Source organism: Panulirus ornatus, chromosome 56 (assembly GCF_036320965.1).
Source record: "Panulirus ornatus isolate Po-2019 chromosome 56, ASM3632096v1, whole genome shotgun sequence".
In the NCBI taxonomy this organism is placed as follows: Eukaryota; Metazoa; Arthropoda; class Malacostraca; order Decapoda; family Palinuridae; genus Panulirus; species Panulirus ornatus.
The window spans coordinates 16,557,167-16,584,385 of record NC_092279.1 but is presented as its reverse complement, the minus strand read 5'-3'; the positions used below and the strand labels follow the sequence as shown (position 1 = coordinate 16,584,385).

The following is a 27,219-nucleotide window of genomic DNA, read 5'->3' as shown; positions in this document are numbered from 1 at the left end:
TCTTGCGAAAACGACCGGTGACTTAATCCTGGACCCGTGGCCACTGGCGTACTGCCCCTGCTTTCCACAATGGCATGTACTGTGGCGATAGCACCTGAAACAGTTAAATATATGTAGTTCTACGTATTCATCATTTTCCCTCGGTAGCGCCAGGAACAGACGAAGAACATGGGCCTCATTCGCTCACAGCCACTCTCCCTCCGCCTGTCATTGCGTGTGATGCACCAAGCCAGAGCCCCCTATCTACTGCCCACAGACCTTCTCCATCGTATAGTCTACATCATGATATTGTCGTTCCTCTGTATATTGCATACTAGGCACTGTTTACCCACCCATAACCCCCCTCCTGTTCCCAAGTTTTTTTTATTTATTTCATTCCATTAGCTGTTTTTTCTGGATCAGAGAATCTCTGTGGGGAGGCAGAATGATAATGATAATGAAAATAAGAGAGACGTAATGTTAATGGTACTGCTACTACTACTATTGTTACTACAGATGACGATAATAGTGATATTAATAATAAGAATGATATTGATGGTGAGGAAAGTCATATATCATCAGTCGATCTTTTAACATAGTCCAACTAGGCTCATGTATATTTTCTTTTACCTCTCATTTCATATAATGTTTGTCTTGGAGTCCGCCAGGTATGTATCACCTCACGTATACTGCCCTGGGACACTTTCTGTCCATATTCGAGATGGCCACGAGCGTGCCCATACCCAGAGCAGGATGACCGTGGGGTCGTCCCCCACAAACAGGTACATTCACAAGCCAGTGACCGTCTTCAGAAACACCAGGCAAAATACTGGGGTGGAAATGACGACTAACTGAAGACTTGGCGATCATCTAGAGGAGGAAGGGGGAAAACCGCAGGGTCCCGACAGCCACGGCAGTCGCCAAGACTTGTGAACAAATGGCAAATGCAAAGGAACACGGAGGGCAGTGTAGTATCATATTTTGAGACGAATCAAAAAGCTTGTACCGTCAGCCATCTTTCCTACAGCAGCCGGCATCGTCAACCATCTCGCCTGCAACAGCCGGCACCGTCAGCCGTCTTTCCCACCATCGACACAGCTGGTAACGTTACACACACACACACACACACACACACACACACACACACGTGATCGCATATATGACGTCATGACCCATGGAATCCACGTAACTCCGACGTCACGATGGGTAGAGTCGCGGTAAAACTCCGGCTACACTGGATGGCCACAGTGCTCACCCGTGTTCACTGGCTCCTGCCTGACGAATATGGACTGACCATTCGTCTTCCTCGCGTGCGAAGGGTTCAGCAGGTACTTTCCCGTGGCCAGGACCTCGTCCTGAAAACCTCACGATTTCCACCAGTTCTTGAAGACGGCCTCGAAGACCCGGGTCTTGCCGATGGCATCATACCGTTGCGACAGGGGAACGCGTGGCATCATCCGCCCAGCCTAATCCTTCCTGTTAGTGCCAAAAGAGCTGGCCCGAGTGGGTGGGGTCCTCTGGTGGGTGGAAAGGTCCAAGTTCATACCACCTGCCCCACACCCCCCCGCCCGCCCCGCTGGTGAGGGCGGGGTAAGCTGGTTGTTAGAAGTGGACCGCCCGGCTCATTATCCTCAATAATCCCCGAGTATTGGGAATGGCTGCCCGGCCCCGCCCCCGTTCCCTGCCTTGCCCTGCCCTGCACGATGCCAAAGACCTGGTCCCAGCACCTGGTCCGGGCCCGCCAAGACCTCTTTCATCCCCCCCACTGTTTAGGATAGTATCTCCCTCCGTGGTTATCCTTTATAACGCTTTCCAACGAACTACTTTGCCTGGGTTCTAATCCAAGGCGTGACTGTTGGCTTGCAGTCATCCCACCTGTTCAAACCTTCCGGTCATGTTTGTGTGTGTATTGGGCGGGCATGCCTGGCACCCTAAACGTGTACAAGGAGCACCTAACATGGAGAGGGCCCATCCGGCCTGGGGACCCGACCTCACGTGAACTAACACCACTTGACACCTTGTTGATAAGTCGGTAAGCGATGGTCCCCATCACTTAATTTGTAGGACACAACTAGTACAGGGGATTATGGCTACCCATCCCTCCACCAACCTACTCACTAATTACCCATCATACTGTTTATATTACCCGCCGCACCTCACACCCTGATTACTGGACATGGACACACACACGTCAGGTGAGCCTGATGCCAAGACCTGGACACATGAATCTGGACATTGGACCTTGAAACCCATGTCTGGTCAGCTACCATCCTCCCCATCCTTCACACATTTCAGTTTTGCCTCCAAGATTCTGGTCGTTACATCCATCCTGCATTGTGTTTGAATTGATTATTATTCTTTGCATATTGCGTCAGGCCTGCTTTAAGATTCTTAATATTCTACCATTCATTGATCACATTGCATCAGTCATTGTTTAAGTTCCAACACTCTGTTTTACATATGTGCTTCTTGTCGATATTTTGTGTCTATTTTCGAAGTGCATCAGACTTGCATGTCTTCTTCCTGTATCGCCAGTCTTTGTTTTCGTTGCATCAGTCTTTGTTTTCGTTGCATCAGCCTTTGTTCTCGTTCCATGTCTTTTATTCCTAATTCATCATTCTGTTTCTGTTTTATCCGTTTTCGTTCCTGTTTCATGCGAGTCGTTAACACAGAATAGCGTAGATATATTGGCAGTAGAATGCTTGAGGTCAGTACATAGTATGAAGAGGGTTGATCGTACTAGAAACAACCCTCTGAGAGAAAGGTATGTCTGTAAACTGAGTACGAGTCAAAGCTAAAATGGATGCATTGATGTGGTGTGGACATGTGCACAGAATTAGTGAAGAGAGACTGACTAAGAGGACGTTAAGTGTCAGAAGCGGGGAGAGTGAGAGAGGGGGGGGGGGGAATTAGGTAATCGAGACCTGATTATGTAGGGGAAAAGAGGCATGCATGGGATGAAGCACCTTGGAGCTGTATGGGATAGGCGGGGATATTGTAAGAGAGAGGTGTGGTAATAAGAAAAGTATAGTTGAGAGAGCTGAATATTGTGTGTTGAATAGATTTAGACATAAGGAGAGAATGAGTGCTGTCAGTGGACGTAACCAGGGCATATAAATAGGCCGGGGAAAACACTGAAAGGTCTAGGACTTGGCTGTGGATAGGGTGTTGTGGTCATAACTTCTAAAAGAATGAGGTTCTTCGTCTGTTACTTGTGCGATGTCACTAACGCGGGAAACGGCGAATAAGTATATGGGATTTGACCGGTGTATACCCTGTTGCTCTGAGATGAGCTGAAGGGTATTCGATTACTTGTAAATGAATGGTCAGTTGGTTATAAGGGGTGATTATAGCCTAATGGTTATCGTTCCCAAATACAACGCAGAAGATCTTGAGTTCGAAGCTTGAATGTTGAAGCGTAGTAGGTGTTCTATGGAAGTGCGCGTTCATATGCACGTTATTCATATATTTTTCTTCTTTCAAACTATTCGCCATTTCCCGCGTTAGCGAGGTAGCGTTAAGAATAGAGGACTGGTCCGTTGAGGGAATATCCTCACCTGGCCCCCTTCTCTGTTCCTTCTTTTGGAAAATAAAGAAAAAAAATGATGAGAGGGGAGGATTTCCAGCCCCCCGCTCCCTCCCCTTTTAGTCGCCTTGTACGACACGCAGGGAACACGTGGGAAGTATTCTTTCTCCCCTATCCCCAGGGATAATATAGTTTTTTTTTTTTTATTTGTCGGTCTCCCGCGTTTGCGATATATATATATATATATATATATATATATATATATATATATATATATATATATATATATATATATATATTTTTTTTTTTTTTTTTTTTTTTTTTTTTTTTTTTTGCCGCTGTCTCCCGCGTTTGCGAGGCAGCGCAAGGAAACAGACGAAAGAAATGGCCCAACCCACCCCCATACACATGTATATACACACGTCCACACACGCAAATATACATACCTACACAGCTTTCCATGGTTTACCCCAGACGCTTCACATGCCTTGATTCAATCCACTGACAGCACGTCAACCCCGGTATACCACATCGCTCCAATTCACTCTATTCCTTGCCCTCCTTTCACCCTCCTGCATGTTCAGGCCCCGATCACACAAAATCTTTTTCACTCCATCTTTCCACCTCCAATTTGGTCTCCCTCTTCTCCTCGTTCCCTCCACCTCCGACACATATATCCTCTTGGTCAATCTTTCCTCACTCATTCTCTCCATGTGCCCAAACCATTTCAAAACACCCTCTTCTGCTCTCTCAACCACGCTCTTTTTATTTCCACACATCTCTCTTACCCTTACGTTGCTTACTCGATCAAACCACCTCACACCACACATTGTCCTCAAACATCTCATTTCCAGCACATCCATCCTCCTGCGCACAACTCTATCCATATATATATATATATATATATATATATATATATATATATATATATATATATATATATATATATATATATATATTATGATTAACCCGGGATATTTTGCCAAGAAAGAGGATTGGTGTTACTCAGGACGTCTTTCCGTAGACTCATGCAGTCCTAGCTACGCTACTTCCAGTAGCAAGGAAATTTGAAGTAAGAAGTTCGACGTGACTGTGCTTGTAATGGTAGTCTTGCTCAGGGTAACTTCATTCATCGTGTAACATTGAACGCAGAGTCCGACAACAAACACACACACACATACGCATATATATATATATATATATATATATATATATATATATATATATATATATATATATATATATATATATATATATATATTTCTTTCTTTCAAACTATTCGCCATTTCCCGCATTAGCGAGGTAGCGTTAAGAACAGAGGCCTGGGCCTTTGAGGGAATACCCTCACCTGGCCCAATTCTCTGTTCCTTCTTTTGGAAAATTAAAAAAAAAATGAGAGGGGAGGATTTCCAGCCCCCCGCTCCCTCCCCTTTTAGTCGCCTTCTACGACACGCAGGGAATACGTGGGAAGTATTCTTTCTCCCCTATCCCCAGGGGGAATATATATATATATATATATATATATATATATATATATATATATATATATATATATATATATATATATATATATCCCCATTTGTCATAACAAAAATAACGATTTTTATGAGCATGTAATCCTCAGCAGAAGAGTGTGGGACGTGGGACATTTTAATGACATAGAATATATAGAATAGAAGGGTAACTAAACATTAAAAATTTAGTCGTACATTCGAAGCTAATTGCATTTCTCTTTTGAAAAAAGTGAGTGAAGTGGAGAAGAAATACTGTTGCCTTCGTTGTCCTCTGTGGCGGTCAGTCTGGTTTGTTTTGAATTCAAGACTAATTGAGACTTGAGCAAGGAGTATGTGTTGTGGGATACTAGGCACTTTATCTCTCATATAATGCCAAGAAAATACACAATGTGTCAAGGAGGAGGTGGTACTTTATCATTAGAAGTATGTTTGATCATTTCAGATGCCCTGGAAACGTGTGTTTTGTGGTGAAATTAAGGGAAAGGGCGAGACTTCTGGACCAGTGGAACGCCAGCAGATCTCTTGAACACCTCAAGTTATTTTCCTTACTTGTTCCGTGATAAAGGTATGGAACAGTTAGTATTATCATATTGAGGCAGAAACTTAAGAAATTACTCATGTTAGAATAAGCATAACCTGGTGTGAATGTCTGATATTAACACGAACGTAAGGAAAAGTTTGTTTCCTCTGCTGAGTAACACTATACAATGTGTAGTTGAGAGCTGGTAGGAGGCGTTGTCGACACCAGGACTACTACCTTCAGTGTCTGGGAGTTCAGATACTGTACGATCACAATAGCCTTATATTTGTAAAGGAAGTATTATTAATAAGAACATTATAGTTATAAAGGTTAAGTTCCAGTTTCTGGTCACCGCAGGAATGATTTACAGATTTGGAAGAAATTTGTGTCAATGGACTCCTTGTACTTAGTGGTATTTTATTAGGTTAGGCTGGGGAAAGCATGTTTTTGAGCATCATATTTTTATCCCACAGTATTAGATGTGATAGGAGGGCTATGATGGTCAGAGTTGGGTGAAGAGTTAGTGAAACTACTAGAAATTGACAGAACCTATAAAAACATCACCCAGTTTTTCCTACCAACTTGATTTTACCCTAATTTTATTGCTTATGATGTCATTTGCATTCAATTGCAAGATGTATTCTCTTACTTTTTGCAGCATTTGAGTGTTCGTTTTTTTTCATGGCATGCAACAATCTATGGAAGATGGAAGATTATGTGTTGTTCTTATATTTCAGCAGTTCTTTTGAAGGTTAAGGTCAATTTGATTCCCTTAGGTGAAATTTGGTGAGGTTTTTATTGGTTCTGGTTTTTAGTAATGTTTCACATTTTACCTAACATTTTTCTTGATCATCATAGCCCTCTCCCCACTCTTGTATATATTATTTGCATAAGATGAACATAATGTTGCAAATTACACTCCCTTCATCTTACTTTCATTAGGTACAAAGACTTCATTAATATGAATTCTTTTCAGATCCTGAAGTCATTTCTGTGGTGCTCGTAAACTGCAACTATATTGCTTAAAGAATGTCTTGTTCACACCATAACTGTCTTAAATTTTTTTCAAAAGGCTTCACTGATCTGGCCCCAATTACACTAGGGATAGTAAATTTCACATGATTGTTGCTGAATGCACATATTTTAGTATTTGGGCCTGGTCTTTTGTCGAACATTTTTTCATTTCTTATGAGATGGGTTTCATCAAAAATTTTGTCTTTCATAATTATACTTTGCTTTCAGAATCCTTTATATTTCAATATAGGATATCATTGATTTTGGCCCCATTGGAATTTTGATTGTCATCTAGTTATCACTCATTGACAATCATGTAAGTAAGATGGGTATACCCAGATCATTGGGTTAACATTTGTAAGTTGATCATTGCACATGTTTCTTGATTTTATGTGGGCATTTTGTTCTTTTGATGTACTGAAGTTTAATAAATTGTCAAACAAGTTGTCAGGCATTGTTTTTTCATTCATCGATAACTTGTACATTGGTAATGATGAATCTCTGTGGTCATAGTAATCCTCTGATGTCACCATAATGGTTAGGTCAAAGGTCATTGGTACTGAGAGTGTAATAATGATGTTCTTAGCAGTGGAGGTGAAGGTGTAGTAGAGTATATCCAGTCTGCCAGCCTTGAACGTAGCTTAGTAAGGACAAGTATGTTGCAAAGATGAGGTGTATTGAAGAAGAGTATAGTGAACAAAATGATTCAAGCTATAATCAAGTTAGGCCATAGGCCAGCCTTGAACCTACTTCAGTGAAAATGAGTTTGTAAAGAAAATGGTATTGTAAAGATAGGCTAGCCTCAAACTTATGTTAGTGAAGTAAAGGGCATTGTGAAGATAGCACAGTGACGAAAAGTATGGTGAACATAGCTAGTTGAAAGTAATGATATTGTGAAGATATGATGTAGTAAATATAAAGATTTTGAAAATTATTGTAGTAAGCCTCTGGTATGATTGGATACTCTGAAAGCTTTGAGTATTCATGTTTGAGATTAATATGACCAGATTGGTAAGTGTCTTCTTTACCTTTTCAATCATGCCAGTATTAACCAGAGCAGAATGAGAAGCATTCATATTTATTAATTCACTGGGCAATGCCTTTCATCATTCATCTCCTGCATACCACAATGTTGCTGTGAGAAATAATTAGAGAAACAGAGGTATAGGCATGTGACATTTGTGGATCTGGAGAAAGCATATGAATGAGTTGTTATAGATACCCTGTTTAAGGAGTTGCAAATATATGTTGTAGGAGAAAAGCTGCAAGAAACTTTTGAAGAGTTTTTATATACATATACTTCTCTCACCGCCCTGTCCATGAAAGAGTGAACAACCATGGTGACCACAAATTCTTTGTGCAGACCTACCATCATTGGAAACTGGTCACCATTCTCGTATTGTATTTATACACATGCTTCTCTCCCATAAAAAGTTCCTCACTGCATTTCGTAACTTTTCAGTCACACATACTCATGGCACATGCAAGGCTTCTCTGTAGCCCCAGTTATTTAGTTTCTCCAGATCAATAAGTGTACAGAAAATATTTTTAGAAATTCTTGATGAACTTATTTATTGAAATGGTAATTTGAAAAGAGTTTTAGTTGTATTTATAGCATGTGAGATTGTCGAATACTATATTCATTTAGATTATAGTTTTAATCGTTTGACTCAGAATTATTTATTGGATGATAATCTGTTTATAAAGTGCTAGGTTCTGTTGTGAAAGTACTTTTTGATTCACACTGTAAAGGATGTTTTTGCATTAACCTGATAAAATTTTCACTTTGATTATATCTTTTGGTGTTTTTAGAGCTTGAGCCACCATGTGTAGCAGAAGTACCATCAGTATAGGGGAAAGAGCACAGTCATTGAAACATCTTGAAGAGAAAGGTAAGTACTTTATATTTTTAGATGGATGCTTTACTTATTGCTGCTCATCATGATGTCTTGTTATCAAAAGAATTTAGATATACAGTTGCATGATACATCTTGTGGTTTCTTTCACGTGAAGGGATACCATACAGTATAGTGTGAATGTTTCAAAATGTCCTTCAAAATACTTGTTATTGCTCAGTCTTTTGGCCATGACGTCAGTTGGTAGAATATTATAATATAGCTGGTATTTATGTTGTAACAGGTAGGATGTGTATGGTGTGATATGTAGTATATTTCTTACTTAGAGTTAAACCAGGTGCCATGAATCATTTGCTGTCAGTACGACAGTAAAACTCTTCAACCCGTGTTTTCCTTTCCAGGCCTCTGTGCCTTAGCATTGGACTCATTATCTCTGCACTGAAATTAGTTGTAACCCATATACAGCATTATTTTCCCCATTCCTGTTGGTACTTAGCTGGAAGGGCATGAACCTTGCTTGTTTGATATTCTCATGCATACCTGTAGTAGGGAGGTGAATGCAAGAGTTTTGGAAAGAGGGGCAAGTATGAAGTCTGTTGGGGATGAGAGAGCTTGGGAAGTGAGTCAGTTGTTGTTCGCTGATGATGCAGCGCTGGTGGCTGATTCATGTGAGAAACTGCAGAAGCTGGTGACTGAGTTTGGTAAAGTGTGTGAAAGAAGAAAGTTAAGAGTAAATGTGAATAAGAGCAAGGTAATTAGGTCCAGTAGGGTTGAGGGTCAAGTCAATTTGGAGGTAAGTTTGAATGGAGAAAAACTGGAGGAAGTAAAGTGTTTTAGATATCTGGGAGTGGATCTGGCAGCAGATGGAACCATGGAAGCGGAAGTGGATCATAGGGTGGGGGAGGGGGCGAAAATCCTGGGAACCTTGAAGAATGTGTGGAAGTCGAGAGCATTATCTCGGAAAGCAAAAATGGGTATGTTTGAAGGAGTAGTGGTTCCAACAATGTTGTATGGTTGCGAGGCGTGGGCTATGGATAGAGTTGTGCGCAGGAGGATGGATGTGCTGGAAATGAGATGTTTGAGGACAATGTGTGGTGTGAGGTGGTTTGATCGAGTAAGTAACGTAAGGGTAAGAGAGATGTGTGGAAATAAAAAGAGCGTGGTTGAGAGAGCAGAAGAGGGTGTTTTGAAATGGTTTGGGCACATAGAGAGAATGAGTGAGGAAAGATTGACCAAGAGGATATATGTGTCGGAGGTGGAGGGAACGAGGAGAAGTGGGAGACCAAATTGGAGGTGGAAAGATGGAGTGAAAAAGATTTTGAGTGATCCGGGCATGAACATGCAGGAGGGTGAAAGGAGGGCAAGGAATAGAGTGAATTGGATCGATGTGGTATACCGGGGTTGACGTGCTGTCAGTGGATTGAATCAGGGCATGTGAAGCGTCTGGGGTAAACCATGGAAAGCTGTGTAGGTATGTATATTTGCATGTGTGGACATATGTATATACATGTGTATGGGGGTGGGTTGGGCCATTTCTTTCGTCTGTTTCCTTGCGCTACCTCGCAAACGCGGGAGACAGCGGCAAAAAAAAACAAAAAAAAAACTGTAGTTTCCACTGTATTGCAGAGAGCCATATCATTTCCACAGATCATGTCTTTTTGTGGAATTCTATAGTCAGGAGATGGGGTTCATTATCCTTGCCTGCAAAGCTTCCATCTTGAGCCATTGGTTTTTTAGTGCATGTTAAAAAAAAGTTTGTTCGACTCTTTGGCATAGTTGTTGAAGTTGGGTAGACACATAGATCATCGTCTGATATTGTCTTTAACTCTGTTAGGTGTCTCATTGAATGAATATGCAGTCCCAATGATACATTTGAAAGTTCCTTCTGTATGATCCAGGAGGACCTCATTTTCTGCAAGACTCATTTTTCATTTCATAAACTAGTACCATTTTAATTTTTTTTTTTTTTTCTTTTTCTCAGATGATCTTGATGAGGTGCTTGGGTCTCGCTTGGAGGTGGAACTAAATCGTAGTATTGAAAAAATGAGAGAGGAAGAAGTTGCATCACCGATGTCCCATCATATAGGTAAGTATATTATCATCAGTGTTTTTAGCATTGCAGTTGATAGTATATTAATTAGGAATATTTTGTATGCCTCCACATATTGAACTGTAGAAACACATAAATTAGACTTGTAAGTGGAACATGTGAGACAGTGTAGTATATGGTAAGAGAAGACATGTAAGGAATATACAAGCAAATGTTCTGGAATATGATTCTTTGTAAATTTGACAGGTTAATGGTAATTAATTCATCTGTCTTTTTGTCGCTTCTTACCACCCTATTCTCAGTACAGTGAAAAGGATCAGGAACAATACATACAACCTCTGCAAATCATTCATACACATCCTCAACCTATGCACAACTTTATAAGTAGAGCTTGCCAATTAACTTTGCGTGATAAATTGATTGGTGAGTTGAGACTATCTCCATTCATGCCACCTCCATACAGAAAATGCAATTAGTGTATTAGGTCCCCATCTTCATCTTCATCCTCATTTGAAATATCCTTACCCGTAGTTATTATTTATTCCAATTGTACTTAATTTTTTTTCTTTTTTACTCTAGTGCCAGAGGACTCCATAGAGAGTAGTAGTGAAGGTAGTACCACCAACAGTCCACAACCTCAAGACAAGTCTCCTACTGCCCCTATCAATTACACAATGGAACTTTTGGAGGATATAGAGATGCCAAATTTAAGTATTAGTCAGTGTGAAAGTGCTGATTTGATATCTGTCTCATCTGCTTCTCTCAACAGCCCTATTAAACTTCCTGATCACTTTAAGGTGAGCACTTTGTAATATCTATAGTTTAAGATGAAGAAAATTTTATTGTGAATTAGTTTCCTTTGGTGATGGGAAACTTGGCTTGGCCTACCTTGACTTTTAAGGGCATTTACTAACTTGTTCATTTGTTGCTAATCCAAACCCTTACCATCATTCCTAACCATCCATCGGTGGTCATTGTTAAAGATGGTACTGGTAGTGTTAATTGGTGAGGAAAGGCTTAGTTTAGCTACTGTGACATTCTGATTTGTTCCAAATGTCCACACTGTTTCAACACACCCTCTTCTGCTCTCTCAACCATACTCTTTTTACTGCCATACATCTCTCTAACCCTCTCATTATTACTTACTCGATCAAACCACCTCGCACACTTATTGTCCTCAGACGTTTCATTTCTAAAACATCTACCCTTCATACAGCCCTAACTATAGCACATGCCTCACAACCACATGATATTGTTGGAACTACTATTCCTTCAAATATACCCATTTTTGCTCTCCAAGATAATATTCACTCTTTCCATACATTCTTCATCATTCCCAAAACCTTTGTCCTCTCCCCCACCCTATGACTCACTTCAGCTTCCATGTTTCCTTTCACTACTAAGTCCACTCCCAGATATCTAGAACACTTCACTTCCTCCAATTTTTCTCCATTCAAACTTACATCCCAACTAACTTGACCCTCAACCCTGCTGAACCTGATAACCCTGATCTTATTCACATTTACTCTCAACTTTGTCCTTTCACACACTTTTGCAAACTGTCACCAACTTCTGCAGTCTCTCACTCGAATTATCCACTAGAGCTGTATCATTGGCAGACAACAACTGACTCAATTCCCAAGCCCTCTCATCCCCAATAGACTGCATATATATACAGGAGGGTGAAAGGTGTGCAAGGAATAGAGTGAATTGGAATGCTGTGGTATGCCAAGGTCAACGTGCTGTCAGTGGATTGAGTCAGGACATGTGAAGCGTCTGGGGTAAGCCATGGAAAGGTCTGTGGGGTCTGGATGTGGAAAGGGAGCTGTGGTTTTGGTGCATTACACATGACAGCTAGAGACTGAGTGTGAATGAATGTGGCCTTTTTTGTCTTTTCCTGGCGCTACCTCACTGGAGGCGGGGTACTGTTTAATGTATGGTAGGGTTACATTGGGAATGGATGAAGGCAGCAAGTATGAATATGTACATATGTATATATATATCTGTGTATGTATATGTTTGTGTTTGGGCATTTATGTATATACATGTGTATGTATGAGTTGGGCCATTCCTCGTCTGTTTCCTTATGCTACCTTGCTGATATATATATATATATATATATATATATATATATATATATATATATATATATATATATATTTTCTTTTCTTTCAAACTATTCGCCATTTCCCGCATTAGCGAGGTAGCGTTAAGAACAGAGGACTGGGCCTTTGAGGGAATACCCTCACCTGGCCCAATTCTCTGTTCCTTCTTTTGGAAAATTAAAAAAAAACCGAGAGGGGAGGATTTCCAGCCCCCCGCTCCCTCCCCTTTTAGTCGCCTTCTACGACACGCAGGGAATACGTGGGAAGTACTCTTAATCCCCTATCCCCAGGGATAAATATATATATATATATATATATATATATATATATATATATATATATATATATCCTTCTTTTCTTTCCCTTTTTAGAAATTGAAATAAAAGGAAGGGAGAGTTTCCAGCTCCCTGCTCCTGCCCCCTTTAGTCACCTTCTATGTGGTGCTCCTGCCTTATGTCCCTGCCTTCTACTTCTTTCTATTGCTCCATCCATTTTGCCATAGGAGGGGCTAGTGCATAGTGCTCACCACAAAAATCTAGCCTTATGAAGAATGCACTGCACGAGTTCAGTGTTGTCAAGTTTTATGTGTAATAAGGAGAGTTTGTATGTTTGTGTACAGAATGCCAGCAGTCCACTTATTGGTAAGGCAGGAAGAAAAGACTGCCATCTGGGTCATAGTAATGCAACTCAGCAACCATTGAGATGCTGGCTCACTACGCAGCTGTCACTAACCCTCCCGATACCTAGGCAGGTAGTACCATTAATATACCCCCACTGGTCAGTATGTTATAGCCTCCCATAATCTCTTAGGAAGCAGAAGCATTTTTCCTTGCTTTTTTCTTTACTTGAGCATGTAAATTCCTTTTATAAATCGAATGTATGATATGATTTTAGATTTTGAGAGTTCATAGTTGTTGGGGAAGTATTTACATTATCATGCTAATTTTATTAGGTTTTAACTGTATTTTTGCTTAGAGTTTTCTGTCTGAGTAGAAGGCACCATTTTGATAGTTACATAACACTTTCAGGTTGAAATTTCAAGTGGACCATCATTTGCAACAGCAGATACAAATGAAAGTGCACAGCTGAAAGCAGTTCCTATGTTACAGTTTACTGGAGAACCAGATACGAACGAAATGGGTAAGTTGCAGCACAGCCATGGTTGGTAAGGTACAGGGCCAATGGAAATTGGTAGGTTTCCTCTGTTCTTACACTCACCCTGCACTTTCACACTTTCTTCCATCAAGAAATGACCAGATATCAGGTGTTCCACACTGGGCATCTTCCATCAAGAAATTACCAAATATCAGGTGTTCCACATGGTGCCCCCCTCATTACATTCACAGCTGACACTTTCCTCAGTACACATTTATCGATCAGCACACAATTCAGTGATTTGTGTTGACTGACAACCCCAGTCACCTGTATTTACTTATGTTTATTTAAACATAGCATCCCAGTCACCATTCGTTTCTCAGCATACGAGTACAAGTTTCCCCATTCTTATCTAAACTAGGCACCCCATTGTCTCTTAATTATACCAACACTCACCACATCCCCTCTGCATATATTTGGATTCCCTGACAACAGGATTCAGTTCCTTAACTGCTTAATGACTAGTTTCTCCCAAAATTCATTCTTCTCATTTGATTTTTCTCACTTCCAAGAGCTTAAGTACAATCATTTATCTCCAATAATGTTTTCATTCTAACCCACCATGATTTTAAGCTTACTTCAGTACTCTTTTTCACACGATGCTCATTTTTTGTCAGAAATACCCTCTTTCCTTTTGCTCATCTTCTCACTGAACTGATCTCACCCTTTTATCTTCTCTATATATTCCTCCTCCATTCCCTTTATTTCATTCATGGACAGGACATCCTGTTTTTCTCATCAAACATTACACTTACCACTCCCTCTTTTCATCCTGGTTGCAACCCTCTATTTTGAGACACCCTAATCATCACCTAGCTCCATTTTTTCTTATCCTTGGAAATTTAGATGCAGGAGGGGAGGATTGATGACAATATATACCATTTTATATATGATTTCAAGGAAAAGTTATATATTTTATATATTTTACTTTATTTTCTAAGAACTAATTTTATTTTATTTTGACAGATGTTTATGAAAAGGTGGCCTTTCTTAGTGCTCCCTTGACTGCATGTGTTAAGACATTGGTGTCTGTGGATGAGGTAATTAACAGTTATTGTAATTTTTGTCTATAGATTTTGGTTTCCCCATATGTGGTAGAAGCTTACTGGCAATATTTTTTATGCAATAAGAGATATTGTTTTCTCCTGCCAAGTACAATAAAACTCCATTTTAATGTATTGTATAGGAGAGACATGAGGTTAATATCTAGGTGTTAAGGATGTATGTTTAACTAGCCAGTTCATTACTGTTCTCGCAAAATACCTACACTGGGTGCTATATATTCCTTTCTACTTAAGAGAGAGACTGATGCTAGTTTTTCTTATTTGCAGATTGATATAGCTTCGGATAAAAAAGAAGACAGAGAGTCCCATGCCATTGATGTTTTAGCCACTGATACTCAGGGTACTGAGTCAGAGATGGAGGACATAACTACCTGTGCCTCTTCGCCTGTAACCTCACTTGATCTACATTTGACACTTGGAACAGGCTTTGAGTTACTGGGTGTGTTTTAAATCATCCTACTCTGCATCAGCATTTCATTACCATACCTCAAACTAACCCTTGGCCTGCCACATCACTTCACCAAAAAGTCATTTAGATGGGTTTTTTTAATTCAGACTAGATTTTTCTGAAAATCAAGTAATTTCTGTATGTGAAATTTTTCAGATATCAAGAGATATCTGAGAAATGGTGGGAAATGGCGAATAGTATAAAAAAAAAAAAAAAATCAAGAGATAGAAATATGGGAAGTCCTTGTACATTACTGAAGTTATAAGCGCTGAAATATTCATATGATTTACTGTTTCATCTCGAGTAAGAAAGAAAGGATATTACCTACATTTTTCCCTTAATTACCTACTTCACTCCATCCTTCCATCTCCTTGGTATCCCCTTCCTTCATTCTCTCTTCTATTTAGACGCATAAATCCTTTTATTCAGTGTTTGTCCATTCTTCCTGTATGTCTCATCCATTACTGCTCTTCCTGATAAGGTATCTTAATCAGACTGCATATACAGCCATGCCTCTGTCTTTGTTATTAAAGTGTGCACTCCACAGTGTATGATATTTTCTATAGTTATATTATAAAACTAGCGGTGAATAACTTACAAATGTATTATTGATTTTATTCTATTTTTCTAGATATTGACAACGTGAATGACAGTCTTCTTACTACCTCAGTCATGGCAAATTTCTTAGTAAACGAAAAGAATAATGGAATGTACACTAACTCATTACCTCCCACAATATATGAAAAGGTATGTCATGTCTTCTTACTTCCTCAGTCTTGGCAAATTTCTTTGTAAAAGAAAAGAATAATGGAATGTACACTAACTCATTACCTCCCACAATATATGAAAATGTATGTCATGTAGATACTCTTTGCATTACTTCTAACTTTAAGATTTTACACTTTCTATTATTTGCCACTATAGCAGAAACAGGCAAATAACAGTCTCACTTACTCATGTTCACTCTTTGGCTGTTATGTATAATATACTGAAACCAGAGCCTCCATCCACATCCAGGCCTTACAGATCATTTGATCAATTCCCCTTATTGTTTCACTTACCCTGATTCAGCTCATTGTCAGCATGTCATCCCAGTATACCACAATGCTTCATTTCATTCTGTCCCATGGATACCTCTTATGTGCAGGAGGGTATATGAAACAGTCGGGGGAAACCATGGGAAGGTCAGTAGGGGCCCGATTGTGGATAGGGGGCTCTAAATTTGGTTTGACAGCTAGAGAGTAGATGTGAGCAGATGATGCCATTTCTTTGTCAGTTCCAGGAAATGACAAACATATGATGAAGAATGTGTGGAAAGAGAAAATGTTATCTCTGAGAGCAAAAATGGATATGTTTGAAGGAATAGTAGTTCCAACAATATTATATGATTGCAAGACATGGGCTATAGATAGAGTTGTACGGAGGAGGGTGGATGTGTTGGAAATTAAATGTTTGAGGACAATATATGGTGTGAGGTGGTTTGATCGAGTAAGTAATGAAAGGGTAAGAGGGATGTGTGGTAATAAAAAGTGTGGTTGAGAGAGCAGGAGAGGGTGTGTTGGAATGGCTTGTACACATGGAGAGAATGAGTGAGGAAAGATTCACAAAGAGGATATATGTGTCAGAGGTGGAGGAAACAAAGAGAAGTGGGAGACCATATTAGAAGTGGAAGGATGGAGTGAAAAAGACTTTGAGTGATTGGGGCCTGAACATACAGGAGGATGAAAAGCATGCAAGGAAAAGAGTGAATCGGAATGATATGGTATACCAGGGTTGACGTGCTGTTATTGGATTGATCTATGGAATGTGAAGCGTCTGGGGTAAACCATGGAAAGGTCTGTGGGGCCTAGATGTGGAAAGGGAGATGTGGTTTCGGTATTTTTTCCACTCCATGTAACATTATATTGATCTCTATAAAATCCTTTATAGAATGATCCAGTGGAGGAGAAGAAGGAAATATCAGAGGGTGAGACATCATACTCCAGTGGATTTTTAACTGAGGCTTGTGGCATTGTGGCTGAGTTAGAAAATATGGCTTCTCGCATGATGTCATCATCTCTGACCTCTCCTGATCATCATGTGACCGTTCATCCTTTAGGTATGTAATTCAGGTCCCATGATATATAGGTAAGGTAAGGGTTGAATGACTGGTATGAACTGATATGACTGGTTACGGGTGATTGACCTTTTTTTACCCACAAGAGGCTTGTTGATCCTTTGTAATATCATTGATTGTATATCACATACTCTGCCAATTTCTCTTTCTTTCATGCTTGATCACCATTTCCTGCATTAGTGAGGTAGTGCCAGAAACAGGTGAAGAAAGACAGCATCTGCTCACATCCATTCTCTATTGTACATAATGGACCAAAACCACAGCTCCCTATCCACAACCAGACGCCACAGACCTTTCCATAATACACCCCGGATGCTTCATATGCCCTAGTTCATTCCGTTGAGAGCATGTCATTCAGGTTCACTCTATCTTGTGCATGGTTGTCACCTCCTGCATGTTCAGGCCCCGATTGCTCAAAGTCTTCTTCACTCCATCCTTCCATCTCCAGTTAAATCTCCCTGTACTCCACTTTACCATCTATGCTAATTCTTGCAGTAAAAGCAGAACAGTCACTGCCCTCATCCCATCATCACTCATATACCTACTTTTCTAACATGCTATATACACTTTCCATATTTTTTTCCCTCCAGAGTTTCCATCATTTTTCACTTTCTTCTGCCATTTCTTTTACCTGTCATCTGTGTGTGTCTGTGTGATCTGTTTCATAGAAACAAAAATAGAGAGGATTAGATTTCTTGAATGAGCACAAAAAGAAATATACCAACTAGTCCTTTTAACTTAGAATTTAGAATAACCTGGATGATTGTTATGGGGGACATGTTTGAACATGTTATATGTGTGACAGATCAGCAAGTTCATGCATCATCAGTGGGTCCCAATCTGATACTTAATTTACAGTTGTCCAGTGTATGAAAGTATCCTTTTGTAATAGTTATCCATAAAAGGGAGTATATGGTGTTGATATAGTGTGTGGATGAGTGATATGCTATCTGGGGACTGAAGCAGGGCATATTAAGCAGGTTATCTGAACTATCAAATTGTTTGTGGGGTTTGGTATTAGATAGTAGGCTCTGGTTTCAGTGCAGTATAAATGATAGCTGGAGAGCGGATGTTCATTTGTTCTTGATGTAATTGTGGATGAAATTAGGTAAACTAAAAATTTCTTTTCCAGATATGGATGCCATGAATGACAGCCTCCTCAACTCTGTATCTCCCAGAAATTCTCCAGACAAGGAAACACATCTTCAAGATACATTCATCTCACCGTCTACTCCTCTATTGGCTGAAAAGGTTTTCCTAAACAATTCTGTTATCATTGATTAATCCTTCCCATATGCATTTGGTACAAATGCTCTGAGCTCTCATGCTTATTTATTAAAAATTATTAAAATTATTAAAAATCTAATAAATGATAATAAAAATTAACATGGCTAATGTTACAGATGTCTCAGAACATAGAGAATATGATATATAAAAGCTGTACTTACCATCACTTGGCAGGGGCAAGTAGGAAAAGTACATAGACTGTATTGGTGATGGTAGAGTGAGACATTGGGGAGATGCATTGTCTCTCAGTGACTGCCATGGATATGTGTTTCACTTGCATTAATGAGGCACATACCTTATTCATATTTCATTTTATTCATTTATTATACTTTGTGACTGTCTCCCGCGTTAGCAAGGTAGCACAAGGAAACAGACGAAAGAATGGCCCAACCCACCCACATCCCTCCAAATTGGAGGTGGAGGTGATGGAGTGAAAAAGATTTTGAGTGATCGGGGCCTGAACATGCAGGAGGGTGAAAGGCGTGTAAGGAATAGAGCGAATTGGAACGATGTGGTATACCGGGGTTGACGTGCTGTCAGTGGATTGAACCAGGGCATGTGAAGCATCTGGGGTAAACCATGGAAAGTTTTGTGGGGCCTGTATGTGGAAAGGGAGGAGCTATGGTTTCGGTGCATTATACATGACAGCTAGAGACTGAGTGTGAATGAATGTAGCCTTTGTTGTCTTTTCCTAGTGCTGCCTCATGCGCATGCAGGGGAGAGGGATGTCATTTCATGTGTGGTGGTGTGGCGACGGGAATGAATAAAGATAGTATGTATGAATTATGTATATGTGTATATATGTATATGTAGATATCTGGGAATGGATCTGGCAGCGGATGGAACCATTGAAGTGGAAGTGGATCATAGGGTGGGGGAGGGGGTGAAAATCCTGGGAGCCTTGAAGAATGTGTGGAAGTCGAGAACATTATCTCGGAAAGCAAAAATGGGTATGTTTGAAGGAATAGTGGTTCCAACAATGTTGTATGGTTGCGAGGCGTGGGCTATGGATAGAGTTGTGTGCAGGAGGATGGATGTGCTGGAAATGAGATGTTTGAGGACAATGTGTAGTGTGAGGTGGTTTGATCGAGTAAGTAACGTAAGGGTAAGAGAGATGTGTGGAAATAAAAAGAGCGTGGTTGAGAGAGCAGAAGAGGGTGTTTTGAAATGGTTTGGGCACATGGAGAGAATGAGTGAGGAAAGATTGACCAAGAGGATATATGTGTCGGAGGTGGAGGGAACGAGGAGAAGTGGGAGACCAAATTGGAGGTGGAAAGATGGAGTGAAAAAGATTTTGTGTGATCGGGGCATGAACATGCAGGAGGGTGAAAGGCGGGCAAGGAGTAGAGTGAATTGGATCGATGTGGTATACCGGGGTTGATGTGCTGTCAGTGGATTGAATCAGGGCATGTGAAGCGTCTGGGGTAAACCATGGAAAGTTGTGTAGGTATGTATATTTGCGTGTGTGGACGTATGTATATACATGTGCATGGGGGTGGGTTGGGCCATTTCTTTCGTCTGTTTCCTTGCACTACCTCGCAAACGCGGGAGACTGCGACAAAGCAAAAAAAAAAAAAAGTGTATATGTCTGTGGTGTATATACATGTATATGTTGAAATGTATAGGTATGTGTGTGTGTGAACGTGTATGTATATACATGTGTATGCGGGTGGGTTAGACCATTCTTTCGTCTTTTTCCTTGCACTACCTCACTAATGCGGGAGACAGGGACAGAGTGTGTGTATGTGTGTGTGGAAAGGGAGCTGTGGTTTTGGTGCATTACACATGACAACTAGAGACTGAGTGTGAATGAATGTGGCCTTTGTTGTCTTTTCTTAGCGCTACCTCACGCATGCGCGTGGGGGGAGGGGGTGCCATTTCTTCATGTGTGGCGGGGTGGTGACGGGAATGGATGGAGGCAGCAAGTATGGATATGTACATATGTCTATGTATTTGTATGTATATGTATGTATACATTGAATTGATAGGTATGTATATATGAGTGTGTGGGTGTTTATGTATATACATGTGTATGTGGGTGAGTTGGGTTATTATTTCGTCTGTTTCCATGCTATTCTTCGTCTGTGTCCTGTCTCTACCTTGTTGAAGCGAGAAACAGCGATCAAGCAAAATAAACATAAAACAAATAACAATTACAAAATGTTATCCTTGGGGATGGGGAAAAAGAGTACTTCCCACGTATTCCCTGCGTGTTGTAGAATGTGACTAAAAGAGGCTGGAACTCCTCCCCTCTTGTTTTTACTTTTCCAAAAGATGGAAGAGAGAGACAGGCCAAGTTAGGATTTTTTCCTCTAAGACTCGGTCATCTGTTCTTGATGCTACCTCACTAATGTGGGAAATGGTAAATATGTATGAAAATAAAAAGTTGCAAAAATATAATGCTTTCTCTTTTCCAGAAATTCCCTGAGAACAAATATGAAGTAACTGCAAGTAATGGAAATGTGAGGATGAATTATACATTTGATAGCAGTGCTAAACGTTTGAATGAAATTGTTGATGACACAAATGTAGAAAAAATTATTCAACTGCATGAAGATAAGAAGAATTTTGAAGGAACAGTTACTCCTAAATATGAAAAACCTAAACAGTGTTTAAACTCTACATTTGATCATCAGAAAACAAGGCAATGCATGAACACAACATATGACCAAAAGGGTATTCACCCTGCACTTAACTCAACTTTTGACAAACATTTGGAAAATACAGCCCCCATTCCACATGAGGGGAATATTGCCAATGCAACATTTATTCAGACAGGTCAGTGTGTCAACAGAACTTTTGATGGAAAGAATGCTGCAACAGCAAATCCATCTGCCCAGTTCATGAATACAACTTTTGAAAAGGAGCATCAGACAGCAAATGATACCTTTGTTTCCAAGCCATTAGCAAGTGAGGCCAAAGAAAATGACAAACTGAATGTAACTTTTGAGCGAGGAGAATACAAGATTTCATCTTTGAATGAGACTGTGAATTTAATGGATGCAGAAGGGGAGGTTCTGCAGTTAATCTTGGATTCAACTCCACAGAAGGCCTCAAAAAGATGCCCTGAGGCTGCCTCCACTCCCAAGTGTGGAGATAAGCCACCCCAGCTAGCTTCTAAAAGAATGGTAAGAAGGTAGAAAACTTATTCAGAATATTCTCAACAATACTGTAATGTTTGTATAAGCAAATGTCAGTGATTGTCTTAGTAAATTCAAGATTGTAAAGATATCTATTTTGTAAGAAATTAATGATATTTTTGCATAAAACCCCCACTTTGGATAGGCAGGGTTTTTCAGATTTCAGAACTTATATTTCTCTTGTTAGGGTACAGATGTAGTTTGTCTACAAAAGAAAATTATGTTTCTTGCCTTTGTTCTCTTCTTTGCCTTTTTTGATTTAATCTAGAGTAAACTGATTACATAAATATATATTCTTGGTAGTTTCACCCATACTTATTTGAGTTTAGATATGAGAAATTGTGCTGATGTAATATTCCGTTATAGTTAACGAAAGATACTGCTCAGTCTTTCCTTCACCGAATATCACTTGGTGTGGGGAGAGATAGTCAGAGTCAGGCTCATCAGGAAAACAAAAGCTCATCATCCCAAGATGCAAATACACGACCCGTCATTCCAGGTAAGCCATGACTCATGATCCTTTTGTGATGTTTAGAATGACGAGGTGACATACACTTATGAGTAGGTACATACCTTGAACTTGCGAGAATATTATGTAGATTGACGGTATTTTGTTTGTCATTGTTTTGAAAATATTGATAAACATTTTGTAATTTTTTTTATTTCTTATTTTGGTAAAGGACTAAGGCTAGGTTGTGTAGACCATCAAGCAGTTGCAAGCCAGTTGCGTCGCCTGCACAGTGGAGCATCCTCTGTGCGATCAGGACCAATGAGGGCTCTTCCACTCCAGTCTGTATCAGGGACTCATTCTCATGAAAAACCACATGACTCTGTTGGCACACCAGGTAAAGTAAATAAATAGATTTTTTTTTTTTTTTTTTTTTTTTTTTTTTTCCGCTGTCTCCCGCGTTTGCGAGGTAGCGCAAGGAAACAGACGAAAGAAATGGCCCAACCCACCCTCATACACATGTATATACATACGTCCACACACGCAAATATACATACCTACACAGCTTTCCATGGTTTACCCCAGACGCTTCACATGCCTTGATTCAATCCACTGACAGCACGTCAACCCCGGTATACCACATCGCTCCAATTCACTCTATTCCTTGCCCTCCTTTCACCCTCCTGCATGTTCATGCCCCGATCAAACAAAATCTTTTTCACTCCATCTTTCCACCTCCAATTTGGTCTCCCTCTTCTCCTCGTTCCCTCCACCTCCGACACATATATTCTCTTGGTCAATCTTTCCTCACTCATTCTCTCCATGTGCCCGAACCATTTCAAAACACCCTCTTCTGCTCTCTCAACCACGCTCTTTTTATTTCCACACATCTCTCTTACCCTTACATTACTTACTCGATCAAACCACCTCACACCACACATTGTCCTCAAACATCTCATTTCCAGCACATCCATCCTCCTGCGCACAACTCTATCCATATTCTTTCCTCTCCAGTACCAGGAACCCTTTCTATGGGACACCCACAGCACACAGGAGTCTGGCCACATCCACTCGGTCAGATCACAGTTCAAGAAGTGTTGTTATGTGGTTTGTGTGAAGAGAGTGCAGAACAACTGAGGAGTAAAGTGATCATTGTCTTCAGTTAAATCTTGGGCATGAGGGGTCTTATGATATGGTCAATTGGTGTTTGTAACTTTGTAGAGATGGGTGGTGCCAGAACATAAAGTGTAATTTGTATTTGGCTTCAATGTTGAATTGTCAAACTCTGTGTCTCTGACCTTTCATAAAATCTCATTTAGCTAACAAGCATTGCTTCTAAAATCTTTCTTTTGGCTGAAAGGCACTGGTCCTATATGCTGTGTGTTTATCAAAAACTTTCATAACCTAGGCCATAGACTTCCTTAATTGCTCCATATGTAACAGTGCATATTAATCTTTTTACAGCTTCTTGTAATTTCATGTGTAAATCAGTTTATATGACCTCGGAGGTTATTTATTTTCATTTTATTTGTTATACTTAATTGCCGTCTCCTGCATCAGTGAGGTAGCAGTGCAAGGAAACAGATGAGAAATGGCCCAATCCACCCACATACACATGTATATACATATACACCCATACACACATATACATACATATACATTTCAATGTATACATACACAGACATATACATATATACACATGTACATATTCATACTTGCTGCCTTCATCCACTCCCATCAACTTGTGTCTGTTGATCATTTGCCAAAATTGGTCCTTCACACTATTTTTAAGAGATTCTGTATGTGTTTTGGCCCTTCCTCTAATTAAGAATTTATTGGACATCTAGAAATAACCCATCAGACCTTATTGTTTTATTAAATTCACCCTCTCTTTTTTTTTTCAGATCATGTTCTGAGCCACCCTACACACACAAACACACACATGCACACTCACTAGGCTCTGACATCCTCCAGATATTCAGAGACTTTAAACTTCTTGATGTCATTGTAGACATCTGTTTCAGTGGGAAGAGTCATGTCAGCACTATCATCAAATCTTCCTTATAGTGTCTATACATTTTCTGTTTCTTGAAATCAGTAGGCATGCTGCCAGTTGAGCTCAGGGATGTCCGTACCATCTCCATTGTCTGAGCTCACCTATGCCTCCCCACCCTAGTCCTCTTCACAAACAGCTACACAAGGGACCAACTAAAAAGAGTGCTGAAAGGGGCATGCTGAATTATTTTGGGCCCATCCTACACCACTTACCAAGAGGTTCTCATCTTGCTGAGTCCATTCACCCTCGCCAACTAACACCATCATCTCACATGGCAATTTCTGTCAATAAACTTCTGACTTCCCTGGTTAAAGACTCCCATTTCTCCTACCCTCACTGCCCATCCACCATGGACCATTGTTCATCACCACAATCGACTTGTTTCGAGCTGAGCTTATACAGACAGATTTGAATACAGTTCTATACCTAGCATTATGAATGCCATAAACAATCCAAGAACAAGTGCATAGATAAGCAAATAAAACAACTTAGTTTTTTGATAGGCTATGTGGCATGCCATCTACTGTGGTACTGTACCTGTTCATAACTTAATGTTCAGCTAAGTGTATTATGTATAAACTACAGTATCTACTCAGTAAACATTCCTTATATCTGCCACTGTGAGTATCTAGATGTACCTCACTCACATGCTTATCCAAAGTTTAGAAATATCCAACCTACCTTGATTTTAAGATCTTTTATGATTAATTAACTAGGTACTATCATGACCTCCCATCCTGTAATATCTGTAAGACCTCAGCTTTGTAATTTTAGCTGAATGGCAGCCTAAATCCAATAGACCAGTATTTATTTATATACATACCCGAGACCGGGTTATAGTGATGGGTGATTTGAATGCAAAGGTGAGTAATGTGGCAGTTGAGGGAATAATTGGTATACATGGGGTGTTCAGTGTTGTAAATGGAAATGGTGAAGAGCTTGTAGATGTATGTGCTGAAAAAGGACTGGTGATTGGGAATACCTGGTTTAAAAAGCGAGATATACATAAATATACGTATGTAAGTAGGAGAGATGGCCAGAGAGAGTTATTGGATTACGTGTTAATTGACAGGCGCACGAAAGAGAGACTTTTGGATGTTAATGTGCTGAGAGGTGCAACTGGAGGGATGTCTGATCATTATCTTGTGGAGGCTAAGGTGAAGATTTGTATGGGTTTTCAGAAAAGAAGAGTGAATGTTGGGGTGAAGAGGGTGGTGAGAGTAAGTGAGCTTGGGAAGGAGACTTGTGTGAGGAAGTACCAGGAGAGACTGAGTACAGAATGGAAAAAGGTGAGAACAATGGAAGTAAGGGGAGTGGGGAGGAATGGGATGTATTTAGGGAATCAGTGATGGATTGTGCAAAAGATGCTTGTGGCATGAGAAGAGTGGGAGGTGGGTTGATTTGAAAGGGTAGTGAGTGGTGGGATGAAGAAGTAAGATTATTAGTGAAAGAGAAGAGAGAGGCATTTGGATGCTTTTTGCAGGGAAAAAATGCAATTGAGTGGGAGATGTATAAAAGAAAGAGACAGGAGGTCAAGAGAAAGGTGCAAGAGGTGAAAAAGAGGGCAAATGAGAGTTGGGGTGAGAGAGTATTATTAAATTTTAGGGAGAATAAAAAGATGTTCCGGAAGGAGGTAAATAAAGTGCGTAAGACAAGGGAGCAAATGGGAACTTCAGTGAAGGGCGCAAATGGGGAGGTGATAACAATTAGTGGGGATGTGAGGAGATGGAGTGAGTATTTTGAAGGTTTGTTGAATGTGTTTGATGATAGAGTGGCAGATATAGGGTGTCTTGGTCGAGGTGGTGTGCAAAGTGAGAGGGTTAGAGAAGATGATTTGGTAAACAGAGAAGTAAAAGTAAAAGCTTTGCGGAAGATGAAAGCCGGCAAGGCAGCAGGTTTGGATGGTATTGCAGTGGAATTTATTAAAAAAGGGGGTGACTGTATTATTGACTGGTTGGTAAGGTTATTTAATTTATGTATGACTCATGGTGAGGTGCCTGAGGATTGGCGGAATGCATGCATAGTGCCATTGTACAAAGGTAAAGGGGATAAGAGTGAGTGCTCAAATTACAGAGGTATAAGTTTGTTGAGTATTCCTGGTAAATTATATGGGAGGGTATTGATTGAGAGGGTGAAGGCATGTACAGAGCATCAGATTGGGGAAGAGCAGTGTGGTTTCAGAAGTGGTAGAGGATGTGTGGATCAGGTGTTTGCTTTGAAGAATGTATGTGAGAAATACTTAGAAAAGCAAATGGATTTGTATGTAGCATTTATGGATCTGGAGAAGGCATATGATAGAGTTGATAGAGATGCTCTGTGGAAGGTATTAAGAATATATGGTGTGGGAGGCAAGTTGTTAGAAGCAGTGAAAAGTTTTTATCAAGGATGTATGGCATGTGTACGTGTAGGAAGAGAGGAAAGTGATTGGTTCTCAGTGAATGTAGGTTTGCGGCTGGGATGTGTGATGTCTCCATGGTTGTTTAATTTGTTTATGGATGGGGTTGTTAGGGAGGTGAATGCAAGAGTTTTGGAAAGAGGGGCAAGTATGAAGTCTGCTGGGGATGAGAGAGCTTGGGAAGTGAGTCAGTTGTTGTTCGCTGATGATACAGCGCTGGTGGCTGATTCATGTGAGAAACTGCAGAAGCTGGTGACTGAGTTTGGTAAAGTGTGTGAAAGAAGAAAGTTAAGAGTAAATGTGAATAAGAGCAAGGTTATTAGGTACAGTAGGGTTGAGGGTCCAGTCAATTGGGAGGTAAGTTTGAATGGAGAAAAACTGGAGGAAGTAAAGTGTTTTAGATATCTGGGAGTGGATCTGGCAGCAGATGGAACCATGGAAGCGGAAGTGGATCATAGGGTGGGGGAGGGGGCGAAAATCCTGGGAGCCTTGAAGAATGTGTGGAAGTCGAGAACATTATCTCGGAAAGCAAAAATGGGTATGTTT

General features: G+C 40.2%; 1 protein-coding gene across 3 annotated transcripts in view; it reads left to right on the top strand.

The window, feature by feature from the left end:
• LOC139765953 (uncharacterized) overlaps positions 1-27,219 on the top strand; it is a 49,904-nt gene that overhangs the window by 12,358 nt on the left and 10,327 nt on the right. Inside the window, exons 1-14 of one of the 3 annotated variants that reach the window (XM_071693959.1) lie at positions 5,309-5,348; positions 5,462-5,584; positions 8,366-8,445; positions 10,391-10,495; positions 11,039-11,256; positions 13,593-13,704; positions 14,686-14,759; positions 15,051-15,222; positions 15,863-15,978; positions 17,161-17,329; positions 18,480-18,598; positions 21,052-21,762; positions 22,141-22,273; positions 22,455-22,619. In XM_071693959.1, the coding sequence (XP_071550060.1) occupies positions 8,379-8,445; positions 10,391-10,495; positions 11,039-11,256; positions 13,593-13,704; positions 14,686-14,759; positions 15,051-15,222; positions 15,863-15,978; positions 17,161-17,329; positions 18,480-18,598; positions 21,052-21,762; positions 22,141-22,273; positions 22,455-22,619 (2,161 nt within the window). In that variant the 5' untranslated portion in view covers positions 5,309-5,348; positions 5,462-5,584; positions 8,366-8,378. The other 2 variants (XM_071693960.1, XM_071693961.1) reach the window with 2 other exon arrangements.